Source organism: Stigmatopora nigra, chromosome 11 (genome assembly GCF_051989575.1).
Source record: "Stigmatopora nigra isolate UIUO_SnigA chromosome 11, RoL_Snig_1.1, whole genome shotgun sequence".
Classification (NCBI taxonomy): Eukaryota; Metazoa; Chordata; class Actinopteri; order Syngnathiformes; family Syngnathidae; genus Stigmatopora; species Stigmatopora nigra.
Genome location: NC_135518.1, coordinates 1,832,519 through 1,854,886, shown reverse-complemented (window position 1 = coordinate 1,854,886; position 22,368 = coordinate 1,832,519). Strand labels below are relative to the sequence as shown.

Sequence of the window (22,368 nt, the reverse complement as noted above, 5' to 3'; positions counted from 1 at the left end):
ATAACTGAGCACTTCCAGGGTTCGGGGAACAGCCTCTCATTTATGGATTTGCTTACAATGGTCGTTAATGGAGCTATGACAGATGATGACATGATACATTGCTGTCACCCCCCCCCCCCCCCCCACACACACACACACACACACACACCCTCCCCTTCATTAAGTAAATAAAACCCTGACTACTACACTATTGAAATATCCAATTCTCCCTTGGGCACAGTTTGTAATATTCTATCTTTGTTCACTTTCTTATCTAGGTTTGTCAGAAGCCTCCAGCTGGGCCCAAGGGCAGGAAGCAATCAGCAGGCGGAAGTGTCGACAGTAGCAGGGGTAATGGTGTCACTTGTGGTGGCGGAAGCGGAGCGAGCAGTAGCTGCAGCAGCACTAAAGCTTCCCCGGCCAGCACCATTAGAATCACCCAAGGGCAACAAGAAAGGCGGGGACTGTCATCTAACTTCAGCCTAGACGACATCACATCTCAACTTGAGAAAGTATGCTGTCATGTTATTGAACGTGTTGCTGCGATTGGCTGGCCACTGATTCAAGGTGTCCCTTGCCTCTGGCCCGGAGTCAGCTGGGATAGCCTCCAGCTACCTCCGCGACCCTAATGAGGATAAAGCAGTTCAGAAAATGAGATGAGCTTCTCATGAAGAAAATATCAGTCATGGTGATTTTTGAATGTGCTGTTGAAAGTATATATTTTTTTCTAATTTGTCCCCTGCATTAAGAAAGTAAAATAATGATTGGATTGGAATTATTTAACCCAGTGTTTCCTAACCTTTTTTGAGCTGCAGTTCACTTTTTGCATTGAAAAAATCTCAAGGCACACCACCAGTTGAAAATCTTCTAATTTAAAACTATATTGCCTATATTAACAATAAAACATCATATTCATCATCAGACCTCCATGCTCATCGTCAAAAGTGTTGCGGGAGTTGCTGTAGCCTAACCCAGCTGTCGTTGGGCGAACGGCAGACTACACCCTAGACTGGTCGCCAGTCAGTCGTAGGGAACACAGAGAGACAAATGACCATCCGCTCCCATTCATACTGCCCCCAGCGGGAATCGAGCCCGCGACTGCCCCGCACTGAAGTAAGGCGAGTGAAACTCTACACCACGAAGCGGCCAATATAAAATCGATCTCATTAAAATTTTGTCAACAGGAATCAGATAAACCCTGTCTCTAATAACCGAGTGTATTCCAGGTATTTTTTCAAATTTTTCGAAGCAGCCATGACTCGCTTTAAATTGTTCTAAAGGTGTTGAAGGCTCCCCTTTTCAGATCCTTTCTTTGTTATTAAATCCATTTAAATTCCACTGGCTTTTACACACATAGTTGACTCGGTCACGCTATCTCCTGCTAACTGTTTATCTTTTATCCATAATGAAAGAAGGCTCTCCATCTCGTCATGAATCTCACTGCGCTGGGGGGAAATTATAGTTAATCCTTTGGAAGGTCTCTTATTCTTAATTGCGTCCTTCTGCTTCAGGATGATGTATATCGTTGAAGTATTCCTCTCGTATAGCCGAGCAAGCGTCGTGCCACGTACACCGCTCTCTTATTTTCCAATTATTTCACACTTTATATTGATTGTCAATGTTCGCCTTTTCTTTGCACAACTCTTCATTTCACCTGTTGCTTTGGATCCATTGTTGTTCACTTTGTATCATGCATTGACTAATGGAGAAAAAAACACGGGAAAATAAAAACACTCCGCCCTGTGCTCGTAGATGTCTTATGCACGAAAAAGATGCGGCAAATTTTTTTGCCCGAAATCTTACTCGTATCTCGAATTGCTCGTATGTCGGGGTGCTCGTATGTCGAGGTACAACTGTAAAGTAAACTTTTTAATTTTATAAATAATTGAATTTTACTCCCAGTATTCCTTAAATCTAAAATATGATGTTAAAAGCAATGTTGTGCTCACATGGACTTTACTTTGCCAAAAGTTGATGGCCTTGAAAACAAACATCTTCCATTTCATGTTATGTAAAAACAAGAATTTTCTTTACTTCCAATATTACTTCCAATCTTCTAACTTTACGCAAAGAGAAGTTTTGTGGTCACGCAGACTCAATGTCAACAAACATCTAAGCCCGTAAAAAATAAGCAACAAAACTTAACACTTAAATTTTAACATTTTACCAATTTTCATCTGGTAATAGTACAATTTATGATGTAATGGTTGTCCTATTTCAATTTGAATCTCATAGTAGTTAAATTTTAATAAGGTAAGATTAAGGTTTTTCTTTTGGATTAGCAACAAAATACACAAATTGTAACATTTTACGATTTTAATCTTGTAATAGTACAATCTGTGATCTATTGTTTGTCCTATTTCAATTTTAATCCCATAGTAGTTAAATTTATTTGGTATTTTTGTAATATTAAGATTTTTCTCTCTGAATATTAGAATTTTTGAATCATTTTTCTTATGGCACACCTTGTGGTGTTTGTCTCCTTGTGCCTTGCAAATGGCAGGCCACCAATTATGGTTGAATTCAGCTGACATAGGCTCCAGCATCCCCCACAACCCTACTGAGGAAAAAGCGGTTCAGAAAATGACAGATGAGACATTATGTGTGGTGGCAAGTGAAAAAAAAAACTATTTTGCAAGTTTACTATAGTTTTCCTCAAGGAACATGCTGCCCGCCATTTCTTTTCTTGTGCAAATGTACATTTGTACAAGGACCTGACACTGTCAAGCCAATTCAAAGGCTCTGAAGGCTTGTCATTAATCTCCTGGACCCGTTGTTGCAAATTGCGTGCCATATTGAAGATCTCCTGTGGATGTCTTAAAGCAGGGGTGTGTAAACTATTCCACAAAGGGCCGCCCGCACTGGGTGCAGGTTTTCATAGAGACCAATCTGGTGTCCTAAAATTGCAATCAGTGTATTACAGTCAGGTGCTTCTTGTTTTCTGCAGAAATCTAATTGGTTAAATTGTCTGTGCTGAAGCAGTTGGAACAAATACCTGCACCCACTGCGGACCTCGAGGGCCAGTTTGCCCACCACTGTCTGAATGGAAGACCATGTTTTTCGTCCTTGTACGCTGCTTCTTCTTCCTCAGTCCCTGATCGGATCATTTCAAAGAGGTCTTCATCAACTACGGGGTTCTGGGTTCTCGAGCAGTGTGTGCACGTCCTCTCATCATGCCAGCTTTAGGGCCTTATACCGTATTTATTCAAGTATAATGCACAAAATGTTGTACAAAAAACTGAAGCAAAGTTCGCGTGTTATACATAAATATCTGTGAAATACTACCCTCCACCGGTGACGTAAAACCTGTTTGTCGACCAGATGGGGCGCCAGAGCCAGTTCTATTTGCCGGTGCCTACACTTGGAAAAAAGAACTCAAAAAGAATAGAATCAATTGTTTGGTGAATTTGATGATGATGACTTTGAATTTTTAAAAATATTATGATGAATTAGACTTTCAGGATTTAAAATTGTAAATATCATTTCAGAATTGTCTTCATACTGGTATTCCTTTTTTTCCGCATTATATGTTTTGAATAAATGTTTTGTCATGTGTTAAGTTCATCAATAATTATACTTTAATATTATAAAACAATACCAGGAGACATCTGATTAATTAAGGACATCAATTAATTTTGCATCTGTGATGATACTTGCAGAGAGTTGATTCTGACATGTCCTCGTCACAAATGAATTTCTGGCGAGCGGCAATTTCTCCTGCCCAATTATGGCCTCAAATCAAAACAAGGTTATTGATTAATCCAATTGCGTAAGCTAAAACAACAACTGCAACAATCATCGCATATCAAGTATTCATTAAAACAATTAAGGTTGGAACTCAAAAACAACTTCATTGGAAATGTATCAAACAAGCCTCCATTTGCCAAAACAATTCCATAATCAAGCGAAAACGAGCGTCATGATTTACGAAATTATGCGAGTAATCACGGTGGTTGGTTGGTAGCGATCAGCAATTGCTTAAGCGTCCTTTAGGTCTGCATCGTGAACTTGCATCTGGGGTAAGGGTCAGTCATATCTTCCAGTAATCAGTCCTCGGAATAGGGCAAAACAATTAAACGTCCTCGGCGCCAGCTGCAGGGGGAAGTTTCCTTCAGTAGAATGATTATACTGAGAGTTTCTCCGTTGTCAGCTACCAGTGGTGGTGCAATCCTTAGTGTAACTGTGTCCTTTAGAGCAATTAAAACCCATTACTTATAGAATGCATAGTAATCAAGTCCCAATTCATTCAATAATGTGTATTGCATTGCTTATTAAACTCAGTTGTTTGAAATTCAAAATAACCCCAATCTAGTAGTCTTTATCAAATGTAACATTCCATTGTCTTTGGAATTTGTCTATCACCTATAAAACTTTCTTAATCAATATTTTTCAATAGTCAGGCATGAAATTAAAATAGTTAAATTTCTATCCATTGTAGTTTCTCTTTTCTTTCTGATTGTTTACTTTAACTCTATGTAAGAATGTTTAGTCTCAATTGAAACACTCACCTTTTCATTTTCCATATTTGGACACAATAAAACCAGTATAAAAGTTCCTTATGGTTTATGACATTGCTCCCTGAGCAATAATTTTTGCCATTTCTCCCTGAGCAATAATCTTTCCAATCAATATTGAAATGTTTGCCATTTCGTCTGATCATGTCAAAATTTTTATTTTACCTGTCTTCTCAAATGTTTCAACTGAGAGAACCTTCCCACAGCGCACAAGGTGCATCTGCATCCCCTCGGCCACCTTTATGTCTCCTGGTTGGTCAGCAACACTTAGTACAGATGTTCTCACCTTGGGTTGTTAGTGCGTCTTCTCTATACTTTGGGTTGAGCACCCAGGCTCCTGGGACCACCGTTGGTCCAGTCTGTTTCCTGTTGTCTACTCCTGCGAACCCAAATTCAATGCGTTTCTTTAAAGTTTTTTCTTTTATGTAGTTAGCCAGATTAGCCTCATCATCCATTTCCAATCGTGTAGTGAATAATGCTGTTTTGTATAGTCTACTAAATAGGATTTCCATTTTTAGCTGTCCGGTTGACCTCGTTATGTAGGCACAATGATTTCATAATGTATGGAAAGTATGGAACTTTTTGTCAATCCCATCAATTATTCTGTTAACACAATTTGGTTGCCATTATCACTATAAATCGGTGGTACTTTGGAATTCCATATCATGCACTGTGTTTGTGTTTTCATTTCTGTGCTCCCAAATTTCGCCTAGCAGATTTGTTCCTCCACTTCACTTGGAGTACTGCTGCTGCATTTTCATCAAAAATTTCATTGGTCTAAAACATTTTCCATAATTTGTCATTACCATAAAAAGGCTTATTGGCGCTTTCAGAAATTGATTTCAAATTTCTCAATCATTTCCCACCTTGATATCTGTTTGATTATATCTAGGTGGTCGGCCAATCAGAAACATAAAAAGACAACAACCATTCACACTCGCTCATAATCAGGCATCAATGTTCTGCAATTTTTATTTTCATTTTTTCACCACTAGAGGGCGACATCCCCCTGGAGGGGCTTCTTGGCTGCTAATCACTTTTTGCTGTCTCGTGGCAATAATCATTCTCAAAGGAAATGGGGTTTGGCCAGTTTCGAGCCAGCACTGTTCTTTTGACTTAAGTTGGCCGGCCAGTTTTTCCTTTGTTCTTTGGTCGGCCATTTTTGTCTTCTTAAATGCGCTCTGCTCTGCCCCTCATCCTGTTCTCTCGGGACGTCCTGTCTCAATTTATTATCTCTTAAATATTTATTTTATTATCTTATTTATCTGTCTAAATAGTCTCGTTCGCCGTTTCTACACCAATTTTGCGCGGCAATTGTCGTATATATATTAAGTTCATTAAAATTTCAAGTCAGACTTTTAACTTGAGCAGTAAGTAGTTTTAGTCTGCAAAACGTTGATGTACCCCGTCACGGCATAAAAAGTGCGTAGTGGATCATACTATCCTGTTATAATACGTTAATATACTACCCCTGCCGTTTAATATACCCGGGTATATTAAATGGAGGGGTATATTAAACAGCAAAATATGATATGTATAAATTTGATCAGTGCTGTTGACTAAAATGCCTCTTGTGTGACTTCTGCATTTACTTTCTGTCTTCCGATCAGGCGTCAATGAGCATTGACGAAGCCGCCCATCAAAGCTCCTCTCACTCACTTGGGTCGACTTCCACTATGTCTGCAACATTACGATGGCCGGAATCCAGTCAGGAGCAACATCGGCGAACTGGTTCAGTCGGCACTGTCAGCGACCATGAAGTAAACTTGACTTCGATGCTAAAGAAATATTTATTATAGTACCATTGCTACGGCTTACACACCTTACTTCCACATTTGATTCAACTTCACTGTAAACCGGATGAATTCGATAACACGAGTGCATTATGAATCTTTTTTTCGTTACAAATGCGGCTTATATGCAACAAATTATAGTACAGGAATCCCTCGATTATCGCGACTTCACTTAAAGCAAATTAACTACTTTGCCATTTTTCAACGCTATTAATTAATTATCTTCTGCGCTGCAATGATTGGTTCTAACCATACCACAAAAAAAGAAAGCAAAAGTATAAATGCTTCTCCAAACACGTGCGCCAGTCATTCCTGTTAACTGCGTGTAGTGTTCAGCAACTGCTATGGACGATGAATTCCAACTTTCTTTGGATTTTACAATTACACACAACAACGAAAAATGGCTCCCAAGCGTCCAGGACCACCCAAGGCTTTATTTGATGCGGAGAAAAGAACAGAAGATGATGACGGTTGCTGAAAAACGTAGGTTGCTCAACATGCTGAGAGAGAGGAAAAAGTATGTCGCTGGCCATTACGGCATCAAAGCCAAAAACTTGTATGATATCTTAGCTCCTTAGTGGTTTTATGACTGCTTAATTTCGAACACGAAGCTGTATACCTTGCCAAAAGGAGACTGGATTATACAATAATTGTGTTTTTTTTAATTATACAATCATCACCCTGTTTTTTGGATTATACAATCATCATCCTGTTTTTGGGGGGATTACAAACATTAACCTGAGTATTTCAAGTGGATGACTATTTTCACTGTGATTACATCATTTAATGTATTTACAATTTTTATACAGAGATTATAACAATATATTATTACATTAGAGTCGTTTGGTATGTTTATTGTTGTAACTTTCACCAATATACACTTTTTGATGAATCAATTGTGTACGCAAAAAGCACATAAAGCATGTATTGCGGTAGTTATAATAGGGGTTACCCTCAAAGTGTATTTTTTTTAAAAACAGTTAAGGACATGAAAAGACTGAAATGTATAACTATCTAAATCTATTCTATTTTTTTAAATGGTAAACACTTTGTGTTCTGTGCTCACACTGAAAACAGTTCCTCTCAGCTTTATATAAAATAAAAAAAGGTTATGGAGAGCTTTAGTCCACGATGGAATTTTCAGGGGCAGCGTAGGTGCAACAGAAGGAGCTTCTTTTCAGAGAGTTTCTCTTCTTGTACAAATATGCTTTTCTTCAGGGACATGACACTATCAAGACAATTCAATGGCTCCCAGCATGTTGTCATCAATCTCCTGGGCCTGTTGTTGCAAAATGTGTGCCATATTGAAGATTTGCAGATTCTTAAAGGAAGGCCATGTTCAATGTTCCCTCAAATTTTTTTTTTTGTCTGGGCGGAAAGACGACCTCCCTGAGCACACTGAGTACCAGTGTGAGCAACATCATCATTGCTCGCTATGGGCACGCACCAGTATCACACCTACCATAAGCTGGTACATGTCTACTACACATAAATGATTTAGTAATAATTAAATGTAATGATTAATATCTATGAATGGGCGGCCCGGCGGGTGAGTGGTTCGCGTGTCGGCCTCACAGCTCTCTGCTCCTTGGTTCAAATCCAGGGCGGTCCACCTGTGTTGAATTTGCATATTCTCCCTGGGCCTGCGTCAGTTTTCTCTGAGTACTCCGTTTTCCTGCCACACCCCAAAAAGATGCATTAAAGGCTGATCGGACACTCTAAAATTTAGCCATGAGTGTGCATGGCTGTCCGTCTCTGTTACGACTCTCCCTGGGGTACGATATACCAGGGAGTTGCAACTACCACAGCAGGCGGGTGCTTCAAGGATGAGTCCAGACAAACAATGCAAGTAGCCTTAAGTGATATTTTATTTACAACAAAGTCCACAAAAACCTAGACTACGGGATAACATAGGGGAAGCACGAGATATTAAAGTGGCACCCTCAAATAAACAGTAAAAAACACCCTCCAGGACAGGTGTTCAAATGAACTCCCACGAAATACAGGAAATAAGGCCGAAGAGTGCCACTGTCAGAACTGATGTAATCAAAGTCTAGACAGGGGAATAACTACATGTCTAAATGCACAAACTATATGGATACCCCGGGGTGTCTAAACTTATCTCAAGTCCCCCTATGCAACCCAAAATCTTTAACTTTGCCAACATAAATACTTAATATAGCAAGGATTAACTTACTCACATTACCAGGTGAAGCTGGGACAATCAAACTTTACTTTGCCCTAAACCATGTGCTCTCTGAGGAAAGAAAGGACTCCACTGCCTCAGCAGTTACAATCATAGGCAGCCAAGGGAGTCAAAAAGTCAGGAATCAAGAGAAACCAAACCAGCAAGCCAGTCTGAACTGACAAATAAAAAGGGTTTAAATAAGGACAGGAAGTGAATCTTGATTGGAGGAGGAATGATGGGGAAGTAGTCAAAACTGTGTTGGCCTGGGCAGGGCTTTGTCACAGTTGTGGAGCCACAGCTCCATGTACCTGTAGAGGAAATGAAACCACACCCCTCCTACATAGTGTGTCCAGCCTGCCAGCCGTAACAGTCTCTTTGTGCCCTGCGATTGGCTGGCCACCGATACAGGGTGTTCCCCACCCGTGGCCCAAAGTCAGCATAGGCTCCAGCACCTCCAGTGAGTAATAAGGTGGATAAGCAGTTCAGAAAATGACTGAAAACATATCTAAGAATAAAACATCTTCATTAATGTGAATAGAATATGCACAAATCCGACTTAAAGTTTACCTTATTTTACTCCTCACTTCTCATTCTCTTTCAATGACTTTTCTGCTTAACGTGTCACTTGAGATAGTCAAGTTTCCATTGATATGCAATATTTTTCCATGATTTTGCTTTTATTTATTTAAAAAGGGATAGTGTTGCACCCCTGAATTATGGCAATGTATTTGCCTTTAAAAGACGGGGAAATAATCAGACAGGTCAGTTGTTGTTATCTTCAAGCCAACCTTTAGTAATATCTCAAATCAATTCACACAAAACACAATATACAATAACACCTAAATATATACATATAAATATATTAACAACCCGTTATAATCCAAAACAATGTACTTGTTGCATAAACGATCATAACTTCTGGCTATTGTAACTTTTTACCTTTTGTTTTGCAACTTAGCAAAGTCCTCAACTAGTTAGCAGGGCAAACAAAGGAATCTCAATAGCATAGCTTAGCTTCAGTGCTACGATCGTCATACACACATACACATCACAATGCTAGCGCTAATGGCGGCCGAGGGTACGTTGCAAATGCTATTACCTGTGCTCTACTCGAGGCTCGTGAAATCTCAATAACATATCTTCCTTTACTACTACAGTTACATGAGTCCCCACACATAAACTCGAATACCCCTCCATACCCTTGCTATTTGGCTGGAGGCATCAATAACCGAAGAATGATAAACCCCCAATCCCAAAACCATTTTTACATAACACATGCACTCATTTATAATTTAACTCACTTTACCCTGCCACACTCTCCCCCACAAAAACAAATGTCGTCCCGACATTAATGTACTCCTAAATATCTCCACTTCGGTGAGCCGATGCTCATTAAAGTCCAGGCGGCAAGAGCCACAGTTCAAATATAATCCACAACTCGTACGGTCCACGTTTACTGGATGGGCACTGTAATCACAGTCCGTAACAGTCCATGCCCTCATCATGCACATCACCCTTGTAGGCTCAAGCTTTTTGGAGTCCATACATAAAGGGTGGCTGCAGGTAATATGGATGCAGGTGTACTAACCAAGGGGCCACTCCTGGTGCAGCGTAAACAGGTAGCCGCTCCTGCGGTGACTGGGTACTATAACAGGAGGGGACACCAAGCTGGTCATAGGTCGTACGTCGTGGTGGGTGCCTCACCCTTCTTGGTCGTTCGTCAGTCAGCACCTCAGGTTCCGTCACGGCGGTTGGCGGGGAGGTCTCTGATAACTGATCATCACTAGGACCTTCAAGAGGAGGGTTTGCTCCCTCACCAGGCAGGTCCTCCAGCTGATGGTCCTCCTCTACTTGTACTGGTCCGGAAGCAGGGCCGCTCACTTCATGTGTCTGGTCCACTGGCAGTGGCCTGTACTCAGGCTCCATCTCTCGGGTACCTCTCCCATTTAACTGGCGGAGCTCATAGTGGAAGTCATATTCGTCATCGCTTTCTTTGTCTGACTCCTGATGAGATACCGGCTGCTGTTTCTTTCTCGGCGTCTTTGTGCCAATTTTCCCTTCTTCTGGTGTTATCTCATCGGGTAAATGGTCACAGGACATCAGTAGATTTCTGTGCTGAACTCTGGAACACCCTTTACCTCTTTCTGGCCTAACTCCATCATGTAGTTTTGAGACGGATGCCTCAATTTGTTTTTCTGCATTACAATCACTTTCAAGTGTGTCTCCTGCAGCAAGTTTCTCTGAAGGTATGTCAGTCAAGTCTATGCTCAATATAGGTGTAACAAGTAAGTCAGAAGTGGTTGTTCGACTTAGATTTTGAAGACAAAGGGTCCCAGTTGGTTGTGGTCCCATTTCATTTGTCATTTTTCCAGTGGATTCAAGATTTGAAGAGGAGCTCATTTGTTTTGTGATCGGAGGTTTAGCTTGTACGTTTCTTGATGACCGAAGGTTTGGCTTTGGTTTGACCTTTGGGAATCTACTCGTCTTGGTCTGTTGAGTAGGAATTAATTCACTAGATTTTTGACATTCAAGGGGAGACTTGTCAGCATCCCTACCATCTTGGGTCAAAGCTTTCGTTGATTCTACAATGGACAATTCCTTGACTTCTGCCTTTTCAACCTGTGCTTTGTAGTGTTGCACAGCTTCACTTTTAGCAAAGAGCTGCTCCTGCAATTCAATCTTGAACCTCTCACTCGCCTGTTCTTGTTCCTTTTCTTTCAAGAATGTAACTTTTTCCAGCTTCAATAATTCAAGCTCCTTTTTCAGTACTTCCTCCATTTTGAGAGATGCCATCTTCTCTCTTTCTGTTGCTTGCTTGGTCTGAAAAAGTTTCTCCTTCTCCACGACAAGCATGTCCACCTGTTTCTCCAGAGCCTTTTGCTCTTCTTGTAGTACTCTAATCTCATCAGCTTTCTGCTGCTCAGCTTGTTCAAACTAAAGTTCAAGATGGGCAATCTTTTGCTGAAAGGCTTCTCTCTGTTGCAATATGTCCTCCTCATCTGCTGCTGCCTTTGCTAAGCAGCCAACTGTTTTGTCAAGCTGGTTCTTCAATTGTACATTTTCGCACTGTAGGTTTTCTTTCTCAGCTTTGTGCCTAGCTTGTTCTTGTTTCAGGGATTCAAGCTCCTTCTTGAGAATTTTTCCCGCTCAAGAGAGGCCAAATGTTCACCATCTATGGCCTGCTTGGCCCCAAAAAGTCTATTGCACCCCAGTCTTTTGTCTTCATACAACATCCTTATCCCCTCTTTTAATTTTAACAACTCGGACATACCTTTATCCTCTTTGTCTTTGAGTTCTTTACTTTCTAGGTGACTCACAATATGACCCGCCAATGCAATTTGTGATATGCGGGTCGCACTCCCTATGTTAAGAAAATCACATATTTCTAACAGGTCATTATTAACTGTCAGCTTTCTCAACATTTCTTCTACCTCTAGGCATAACTGCTCCCGTTCCATTTCCATTTCCTCAACGGTGTAGAAGTTTGGTTTATGGTGCAAAATTGAGCTCTGAACTGGCACGTTTTTACCGTCTCTCTGATGATCGCTACTGGCCTCAGATGACGAGTAATCTGCCAACTTCAAGTTCCTCTTAACAGCAACACCTCTCCTCACTGTCTTGTTCCTGGTTGTAGTGTAGGTTTTGCTGGCTCAGATTTCAGTAATCAGGTTGTGAACACTGGTCAACTAAGCAGCAATCCCAGCGGTGCCTCCAAAATGTTGCACCCTGAATTATAGCATTGTATTTGCCTTTAAAAGACAGGGGGAAATAATCAGACAGGTCAGTTGTTGTTATCTTCAAGCCAACCTATAGTAATATCTCAAATCAATTCACACAAAACACAATATACAATAACACCTAAATATATACATATAAATATATTAACAACCCGTTATAATCCAAAACAATGTACTTGTTGCATAAACGATCATAACTTCTGGCTATTGTAACTTTTTACCTTTTGTTTTGCAACTTAGCAAAGTCCTCAACTAGTTAGCAGGGCAAACAAAGGAATCTCAATAGCATAGCTTAGCTTCAGTGCTACGATCGTCATACACACATACACATCACAATGCTAGCGCTAATGGCGGCTGAGGGTACGTTGCAAATGCTATTACCTGTGCTCTACTCGAGGCTCGTGAAATCTCAATAACATCTTCCTTTACTACGGCCGTCATATACTGGACACTATCATGCTAACGCTATAATGGCGGCCGAAGGTAGCTTGCTGTAGACTATACACCCGAGACTCGCACATTCACGCACACACATAAAAAAAAGTAAACAAACATTACTAAACATTATGTTCTCTCTCACATGCTAACTATTGTCTCTTGCAAACCCCACACTCAATCGGTCTTCAAAACAAAACAACATACCTTTAAAAGACGGGGAAATAATCACACAGGTCAGTTGTTGTTATCTTCAAGCCAACCTTTAGTGATATGCCTGAAAACCCCCTCTGCTTTTAGCTACACCCACCTACATGACCACCACGCATCAGCTGCATGTCTCCCACATGACACCTGCATGTTTCCCACATGACCGCTGCATGTTTCCTGCGTGATACCTACGTAATTACCACGTGACAGTTACATGAGTCCCCACACATAAACTCGAATACCCCTCCATACCCTTGCTATTTGGCTGGAGGCATCAATAACCGAAGAATGATAAACCCCCAATCCCAAAACCATTTTTACACAGCACATGCACTCATTTATAACTGAACTCACTTTACCCTGTCACAATAGCACATATTAATGAACATATTTATATTCATGTATATGTATGATTGTAGCCAAGGGCTAATTTCCATTTATAGTCCATTGTGTAGGTTGAAGACAAATGGTCACACATACTAGACACACACGCACGCACACAACCACACACAGCAGATTTATATAGTTCTCACCCGATTTCACCACTTGTTCTTCTATTTGCGCCGTAAAGTAAAAGGGAATGTATAAAGAAATATTAAAATTTAACGAAAAAAAAGATAGAAGGGCTGTAAAACACGAAAAACATAAGAGTGGACAGAACTATTGCCACTGGCTGCCGCTTAAACAGCACCATCATGGGGAGGAAAAAAAGTGTGGATTTTATTTTGTGCGCTCCATATGATCGCTGCTGCGCGGCGAAGACGAGAGTAGTGCGCCATTGCGCACACGAGCAGTTTAGAGCAGGGGTGTCCAAACTTTTTGCAAAGAGGGCCAGATTTGGTAAGGTGAAAATGTGTGCGGGCCGACTTTTAGCCTGACATTCTTTGAACCATTAACATTAAATGCAAATTAACTTTTTGGGATTTTTTTTAATTACAAATGGCATACTTTTACTTTTACATTTTTTTTTACATTTAGGTTTTTACCGAAATCACAAACCACAAAAAATTAAGAAAACTATCAAGGATATCTAAGTTCATGTGAAACATCACATATTATTCACTATTATATGCTCACTGTAGGAACAGTGCTGAAAACAAAACAATGATCACTGCATATTCAAACTGTGATTTTGACCATCACAAAAAAAATAATGAACTGAGATTTAAGAATTTATTCAACTCAGAGGACTTAACAAATATCTTGCCTGCACTAATGTGAAGGGTGATACTGGGATCTTGACTGCAGTATGTAGTCCAGGTCTTCATCGCACGCTAACAAGAAAAAGTCAAACTCAGTTCCTTTTGCCTCTAACTGTCTCTTAATATCTAATGAAACGTCTTCAATTCTCCGTGCCACAGTATTACGAGCCAGGCAAATATTGGCAAACTCTTGCTTCTTCGCGGGACAAATTTTCTCAACCATTTTCATTACACAGTCTTTAATAAATTCACCGTCACTGAAAGGTTTGCAGTGCTTTGCAATTAGCGTTGCCACTTCGTAGCTTGCCTTTGTGGCATTTTCATTTGACTCACGGGCTCTTGTGAAAAAGCTTTGCTGTGCCGTTAAAACAGCTTCCAGTTGCTTCACTTTTTCACCGCGTTCGTTCCCAGTTAGCTTGTCGTAGCTAGCATGTTTCGTCTGGTAGTGCCTCTTAATGTTGAATTCCTTGAAAACAGCCACAGTCTCTTGGCAAATTAGGCAGACACAGTTGTTTCGTATTTCAGTGAAAAAATACTCAAATTTCCACTTCTCCTGGATGCGGCGGCCCTCCCGGTCAACATTCCTTTTTTTGTTTACATGTTAGAAATGGGCTGGGCTGAAACAATGACGCAAGGGTCACGGCGGCCAGAGTGCGGCCACAGGGCTACTGCCATCTTCTGGTGAAGTGAAAAATAGCTTTTTGTACACATTTATTTTATACTGTGGTCAACAGTGCTGGCGGGCCGTGTATTATTGATTTCATGATAGAGGCCGTGGGCCGGTCAAAATTTGTCCTCGGGCCTTATTTGGCCCGCGGGCCGGACTTTGGACATGCCTGGTTTAGAGGGAACATTGACCATGTTCTTCATTCTCATATTCGTCGTTGTCTGCTACCTCGTCATCCTCACTCCCCGGTGAGGTCCTCATCAGTTGGGGGGGGCGGGTCTGTTTAGCTCGCAAGCAGCAGCTCGCGTCATGTCAGCTTCACGACCTTATCCAAGGCGTAAATCCCTCATAATGCTGGTTCATTTTTTATTTCTAGTGTTTACCATTTACTTGGTGTCCTTGCAAAAGGATATTGTTGTTGTTTTCCGAATGTTTGCTTCTTTCTCGATATAACGCAAGGTAGATTCATTTATTCCGCAATGGCATGGTACACCTTTAGTATATGTAATAACGTCACTTTTTAAGTCGCAGTCATCATGGGTTAGGTGACATGAGCAATGCAAAATTCAATTGGAACAACATAGAAGGAAAGATGTCATCCTTCTCAGCCTTTTATATAATTTGGCATGTCATTGTTCTTCTACGGTGAAATTTCGCTTCTTCAGTGCTGAATGCCACCCAATTCAGCGCGAAAATAGTGATGATTCATCCCGTCTTCGGCTTGCAAGTTTCAACGTGAATTTTGACAATTTTATGAACATTTTTGATTTGGATACTTATAATATAAAAAAACTGCAAGGTACTGAAGGAATGTTGAAAAAATAGTGAAAAATGATGCTACGTTACTCTTGGTACATGCTCTTTTCTTCCACCACCTTTCACATCAAGAAACACACTCTTACAGTCAAGCAGTCAGGTTCATACAGTGACCTCTACAGAATTTTGAATTTAATTTAATGCAAACACAAGGCCCACCTCCCAATTGGGGGCCCTGTCCATTTTATGGGATGTTTCAGACATGTGTTAAGTTAAAATACGGCACCTGAATTTATAGAGATGGTGATTGTATCTCCAAATATTCGCAAATCGGATGTATCTATGTTGGGAACCTTGCATATGAGATAGTGCAGCCCTACAAAGATAGACAAGAGAATCAATTCTGGTTTTGACAACCATAACTGTTGAAGAAAGTTAATTGATGCATTGTTTTGAACTGAAACGCTCAAAAAAAGAAGATTCACTTGCCCAATTTGTTTTCTACACATGTAAAATTAAATTAGTCCAGTCCATTTTTGACATGGCCTCCAATGCATTGCACCTTCGAGCAAATACGGTGGCTCTATAAATGATGGTACCCGGACGTTTCGTCGACAGACACTTCATCCCCGGACGTTTCGTCGACGGATAATTCGTCGCCGGATTCGCCGCCAGACATTTCGTCAAACTAACAATTTGTCGCCTGATTCGCTTGCTCTCAAAATTCTAATCATGAGGGAGACAGAGTTTACTGTTGAAAGCTTATAGGTTCACCAATTAGTATTCCCAAATTCACCTTTCAATAAAGGAGGCATCTAAAATCAAATCCTTTTATTCTTGAAAGAAGAGAATCGATCCACACCCTCATTCAACTCATAACTTGCATAATCCTGGAAATCAATGTTATCACCAGTAAGATGTCTAATAAACAGATACAATCCTTGTAATTTGGAATTTGTTAGAGCTAGATGAACTAGGTAATCTCGCTCTCAAAATTATAATTATGAGAGTTTGTCATTGCGCATTATTGGCGTGTGTGTACATGTTATCCGTCGCCAGATTCACTCGCTCGCTTCCGGTGGTCTAATAACAGAAAGAGCATCTGCACCTCAGTCAACATGAATCGGACGACTACCGCTGTCAATGGCAGTTTATTGATAATGTGTTTAATTTGGGACAATAATAGTATAAAGTGGCAAGTTTATCTATACCAGGTGTGGACAAACTTTTTGACTTGTGGGCCAGAATGGATACTAAAATTTGACAGAGGGGCCGGGCCAGGAGCATTTGGACACACAATGTAATTTATCAAACCTGGGGATTGAAATGTAAGAAAAAGACACAATTGAAGGTGAAAATTTATTTTCCAATACACTTTCGACATTAAGAACATATTATTCAATAAAAGAAAGCAGTCTTTAAATAGAGAGTAATGAGCGGCATGTAATTCTCCAAGTTACACTCCAACCAAGGTCTAGACTAGTGTATCATCTATCAGAGAAGCGAGGGCATTGCAAGGCAAAGGGAAATGAATGAGTTAATTGAGTTTTACGATAATTTGGACAACATCGGCGGGCCGGATTAAAAAGCCTAATGGGCCATAGTTTGAGAAACATGTACACACACGCCAATAATATGCAATGACTAACTCTCTCTCTTATGATTATAATTTAGAGAGCGAGCGAATCCGGCAAAGAATAACATGTACACATGCCAAAAATACGCAATGACAAACTCTCATGATTATAATTTTGAGAGCGAGCGAATCCGGCGACGAATAACATTTACATACACACCAATAATACGCAATGACAAACTCTCTCTCTCTCTCTCATGATTATAATTTTGAGAGCGAGCGAATCCGGAGACGAATTGTCCGTTCGACGAACTGTCCGGAGACAAAGTGTCCGGGGACAAAGTGTCCGGGGACAAAGTGTCCGTCGACCAAGTGTCCGTCGACCAAGTGTCCGTCGACCAAGTGTCCGTCGACCAAGTGTCCGTCGACCAAGTGTCCGTCGACCAAGTGTCCGTCGACCAAGTGTCCGTCGACCAAGTGTCCGCCGACCAAGTGTCTGTCGACCAAGTGTCCGTAGATGAAACATCCGGTCACGCTATAGGATAGTTAACGGCTGTTTGCATTTTTTGTGTCTGCCACAGTAAAATAATTGATTACACTATTTCCTGGAAATTATGCTGAGTCAATAAATCTCTTGCAGGAACGATCTGTTGTCAACTCTTCACGCTCGTCAACCACATCAGCCTCAGCAATATCTGTCAACTCTGCCTCATCAATGGACTCTTTGGATAATGTTCCCCATGACAGCAGCTCTGATAGCCATTCTGCCTTACCCCCATATGCAGCCAACGGTGCTGGCCAGAGTCAAAATAGCACGGAGGTAATCAGTCACATTATTAACCAAGTTTGCCCTAACATTCTAGGTCGTCAAACCATGATGCTAGTAGGAACTGATGTAAGCCGAAAATTAAACTTAGCCTTCTACCATTTTCTTAAAAGTTGTATTTGACGTCTGGGCTAAAATCATACACATAGTTTAGGGCGTAGTATCCAGGAAGTACTTGTTTTAACGAACTTAAATCAATCAGTCTGCATCAATATTTGTATTTAAATGTAACAGGAGCAATGAATCATTTGGCTGCTCAACTGGAATGTTGAACTTATCCAGCAGATCACAGAGAAACATAACTACAGTATCTCTTCAATCTCTGCCATGAAGAAAAACATTTCTTAGTAAGAGAACTATCAACTGGATACTTGGGGGTCCATTTTCCTTATGGTTTAGCTAATTTAAGCTCTGTACTAAAAGTAAAGTAAGAAAAGTAACCTTAGTATGGTAAAACATATTGTTGATCTGCCAATCATTATAACTTTATGTAGATGATCTGAGATAATTAGACTATTTGAGTGTTGCCAAATAAAGTAAAGCCCCTTTTTGAAAATGTCTGTATTGCACCTCGGTCTTGTCCTTTTTTCTTGTTGTGAAGGTTTAAATGATCAAATGTTTTCCTGCAGCATGTCATTATAATAGGTAGTTGTTACATATTCGATTTTTTTGCATTTGTGGGCGTCTGCTTCTTAACCACCCAGCTGCCTGCTAAAGCCACATTCATTCACCAAGACTATGTCGTGTCTCTCTTTTCTCTCTCTCCTTCAAGCACTCATATCTGGACAGGGAAACTTCTTTGATTTTGAGAAACATAGCAGGGAAACCTTCACACCTGCTAACTAAGGTGATCACCAACTTCCAATATTTTATTGCATGCTCACCCTTTTTCTCCTTTATTCATCCTATCTTGCCCTTTATATCGTTTTGTTTCCTGCTTAGTTTCAATTGCAATGTTGTTTCCTGAGTCATTTGTTTGGAATTTTGCAATGTCAAAGGAAGGCAAGTGTCATATTAAAAAATGAGTCTTGTCCAATAGAAGTTGTTATTACTGAATCTTGACGACATACCCACAACGCCATGTTTGTTTTCTGTTCTGAAGGATTGGAGGATAAACGGAGACAGCAAGGAAACAGTCTTGGTGTGTGCGTGTGCACACCTGATTTGACTTTTGACTCCTGTATATATCTAGTAATTTCCACAATGCAAAAGTGGGCGTTAATTTGAACATTAGTGGGCAGGTTTCAGTTTGGAAGAAACTTTCAAATATCGTAGCAAGTCATTGGCAATTAAACTGTCTTATCACTCGGAGGCTTGAGAATAATGGTTTGACCCTCTCACGGGCTGAGGTACCAAGGCCAGATCAGGAATGTCCCATTACCTCCCCATCTCAAGCCCGAGACAACCATACCTACCAAGAAAGAATTACGGGCCTGAGATATAAGGTTGAATTTTGGAGAACGAAGGATTTGTCATTAAAATATAAGTGTATATATACATATATATGTATATAATAATAATCACACATACATTTGTTTATTCTATGATTTGAGTGATTATACAAACACGTGATCAATGTGAGTGAAGGAAGACATAGAGGGATATACTTTTGAGTATGTGACAAAGTGTGATCAACAACTTGAATAGATGCAGAGGATCACGTGGTGTAGATTGAAATCATTCATTCCTTCATTCATCTTCCATAGCATGAATACTCGAAAGGGTTCGAGGGTTGCTGGATCCTAACCCAGCTGACTTTGGACGAAAGGCAGACTACCTAGACCAGACTTGGGCAATTAATTCCACTAAGGGCCACAATGGGTACCGGTTTTCAATCCAACCCATAAGAGGAAACCTTTACACCAATCTGGTATCTGAGAGGTGCTATCAATAGATTGCAGTCAGTTGCTTCTTGTTTCAGAAGAAATCTAGTTAATTAAACTCTGTGCTGAATCGGTCGAAACAAAACCCTGCACCCACAGTGGTCCTCGATGACCCGATTGCCCAGGTCTGACCAAGACCCTAGTCTAGTCGCCGGTAAGCCGTAAAGCACATAGAGAAACAACCATATACCCTCACAATCACACCGCCGTCAAAGGAAATCGAATCCATGCCTGCATGCACCGAAGTCAAGTGAGTGAACCTCTACACCATGAGGCGGCCGTATTTAAATCATATTGTGTTAAATCCTATATGCTCTAGACTCGGCCGCATTATATACGTCAGCAAGGTCAATGTGATTTATACAGATTTCAAAATGTACCCATGATGAGTACTGAAAGTATAATCCATTCCATCTTTAAGGTATCACCTGCCTAAATCCTTTTCTAACTATACACGAAGATTTGTAATTATTAGAACATATGTGTATGACGTCTAGTAAAATAATGGGAAAATGGATACGACCTCAATCCTTTGTTACTACAGATAAAATGTACAAGTCGCAGTATGAAATATTTGATTGAAATAAAATGTGTACAACCATAGGGGCATTAAAAAACTGTAAGGTTGCAGTAATTCTTTAAAGAGTCAAATTGACTCTTTTTGAGTCGTCTCCTGGCTGGCCCAGAGCAATTGTTTCGGGTTCTTGTGTGATTGGACTTGAAGGAAATCTTAAATACATTATACCATAATCCCTCAAATATTGCGGACAATGTAGACCAGACATGGCCACGATAATCGAAAAAACGCAGAGTAGGATCACCCCTATTACTACGACCATATTACATGTTTTCGCGCCTATACACCAGTATAATTATGAAGTGTATTCATTAATATTACAGCTACATATAAGCATATGAAAAGACTAATGTATTCATTCAATCATCTTCCATACTGCAGATCCTCGAAAGGGTTGCAGGGGTTGCTGGAGCCTAACCCAGCTAACTTGGGGCAAAAGGCAGACCACACACTAGACTGGTCGACAGTCAGCTGTAGGGAACACAGAGAGACAAACGACCCTACGCACTCATTATACTGCCACCAGTGGAAATCGAGCCCACACCGGCCCTCGAGTAAACGGTGGGCTGGCCCCTCAGGAGGTCTTCCCGGCCTGCCCGCGAGGAAGCGACAGGCTGGCCCATCCTGCAGTCGTCCGGACAGTCCTTCAATGAAGCTCTGAAGGGATTATGGCATTGTCGCGGATTGACTTATCCTGAACAGTCTCTCAAATGCGATGTCGCAGGCCGCCTCGCTCAGCTAGCACGAAGAGTCACAGGGCGCCTCGACAGTTGCTACCTCCAGATCAGTCGCTGTCAGGTTGGCCGGCTAGGAACGGGACGATGCAGAGGAGCGGCAGGCTGAAGCTGGAGACGGACGTCGTTAGAGAGCGACACGCAGGAGCTGTAGACGGACAGTATTAAAGAGCAACATGCAAGACTGGAGACGGACGACGTAAGAGAGCTACACACAGAATCTGGAGACGGACGCAGTTAGAGAGCGACACGCATTAGACGGTGCAAGAGAGCAGCATGCAGGAGACGGCATTAAAGATCGGCTAGCGGAAACAGGTGCTTCAGAGTGGCTAGCAGGAACAGGTGCTTGCGAGCAGCATGAAGGAGACTGCATTAAAGCGCGGCTAGCGAAAACAGGTGCTTCAGAGCGGCTAGCAGGAACGGGCTCTTAAAGAGTCATTTTTTTTCTTGAAATTTCATCAGTGAAATTGCATGTTTTTGAGTATTTGCGTAGTCAGGAAGGTCAACTACCAGGATTGACCCACCCTGGTTGGAATTTATTTAAAAAAAAACATCTTTATTTTCAGTATCAAAAAAATGCTGTCTAATAAAACAGACGCCTGCTGTTCAGAAAGATTTACATATTGTACTAACAATATTGTATTAATGAGCTATGATGTTTTTTGTGTGTTTTTGAGGGTTTATAGCAGCAGTTTCAGGGTTTAGAAACGCGGAGCACAGCGGATTTGCCGTAATGCTTTGATTATGCGGGCGGGCCATTTTGAGCGTCATCTTATTTGACCAGGAAAATACGAAAGTTCGCTGGCATCTGCCCCTGCACACTTACTCGTTTACGCGAGTCGTCAGACGGGACGACAGATTTGACTAGATGCGGTAGCTGTTTTCCCCGCTCCATCGTTCCAGGTGGCGAGTCGCATCCTGCCAGCGTTCGTAAGACCTACTTTCACGTGTTATTATATCGGTCGACCCGTAGCAAGCAGTAGTGTTTTTCCTCTGTTATTTTTTCTTTCTGAGTGTTTTTCTCTTTTTGTCCGCTCTTTAAGTGGACGAAATTTTCTTCTCGCTTGCATGTACGGGATAAATTGACGTCAACTTCGTTAAGTAGTCGTGTTACCGAACTTTCGTCCTCCGCACGGATATCGTCAGTGGTCAACTGCATGCTTTCTTCTACGTAGTCGAGCTGATAGCCTTTATGATATTAACAGTGAGCCCTGACAAAGATTCAACACCTTTTATCTCGCCCCGTTATTGTGGCGTGTGTGTTTCACGTTTGTGCTGGACGAAACCCAAG

The 22,368-nt window shown here is 41.1% G+C and overlaps 1 protein-coding gene and 1 long non-coding RNA gene across 7 annotated transcripts in view; one reads left to right on the top strand and one right to left on the bottom strand.

Annotated features, from left to right (window-relative positions):
- Window positions 1-22,368, top strand: part of raph1a (Ras association (RalGDS/AF-6) and pleckstrin homology domains 1a) — a 116,467-nt gene that overhangs the window by 30,931 nt on the left and 63,168 nt on the right. For 4 of the 5 annotated variants that reach the window (XM_077728668.1, XM_077728669.1, XM_077728667.1 and 1 more), the window contains 4 exons: window positions 258-491; window positions 6,104-6,253; window positions 17,698-17,877; window positions 18,656-18,730. In XM_077728668.1, coding sequence (XP_077584794.1) covers window positions 258-491; window positions 6,104-6,253; window positions 17,698-17,877; window positions 18,656-18,730 — 639 coding nt within the window. The remainder of the gene's footprint in view (window positions 1-257; window positions 492-6,103; window positions 6,254-17,697; window positions 17,878-18,655; window positions 18,731-22,368) is intronic. The other variant, XM_077728670.1, reaches the window with a different exon arrangement.
- On the bottom strand, window positions 8,137-22,249 carry LOC144204605 (uncharacterized). Of its 2 annotated transcripts, XR_013327921.1 has the most exons (3): window positions 21,904-22,249; window positions 20,852-21,225; window positions 8,137-12,223 (listed from the first exon to the last, which is right to left on the bottom strand). It is a non-coding gene; the product is annotated as an uncharacterized LOC144204605 (long non-coding RNA). The 2 variants fall into 2 exon arrangements; XR_013327920.1 differs by lacking the exon at window positions 8,137-12,223 and having other exon boundaries at window positions 16,827-21,225.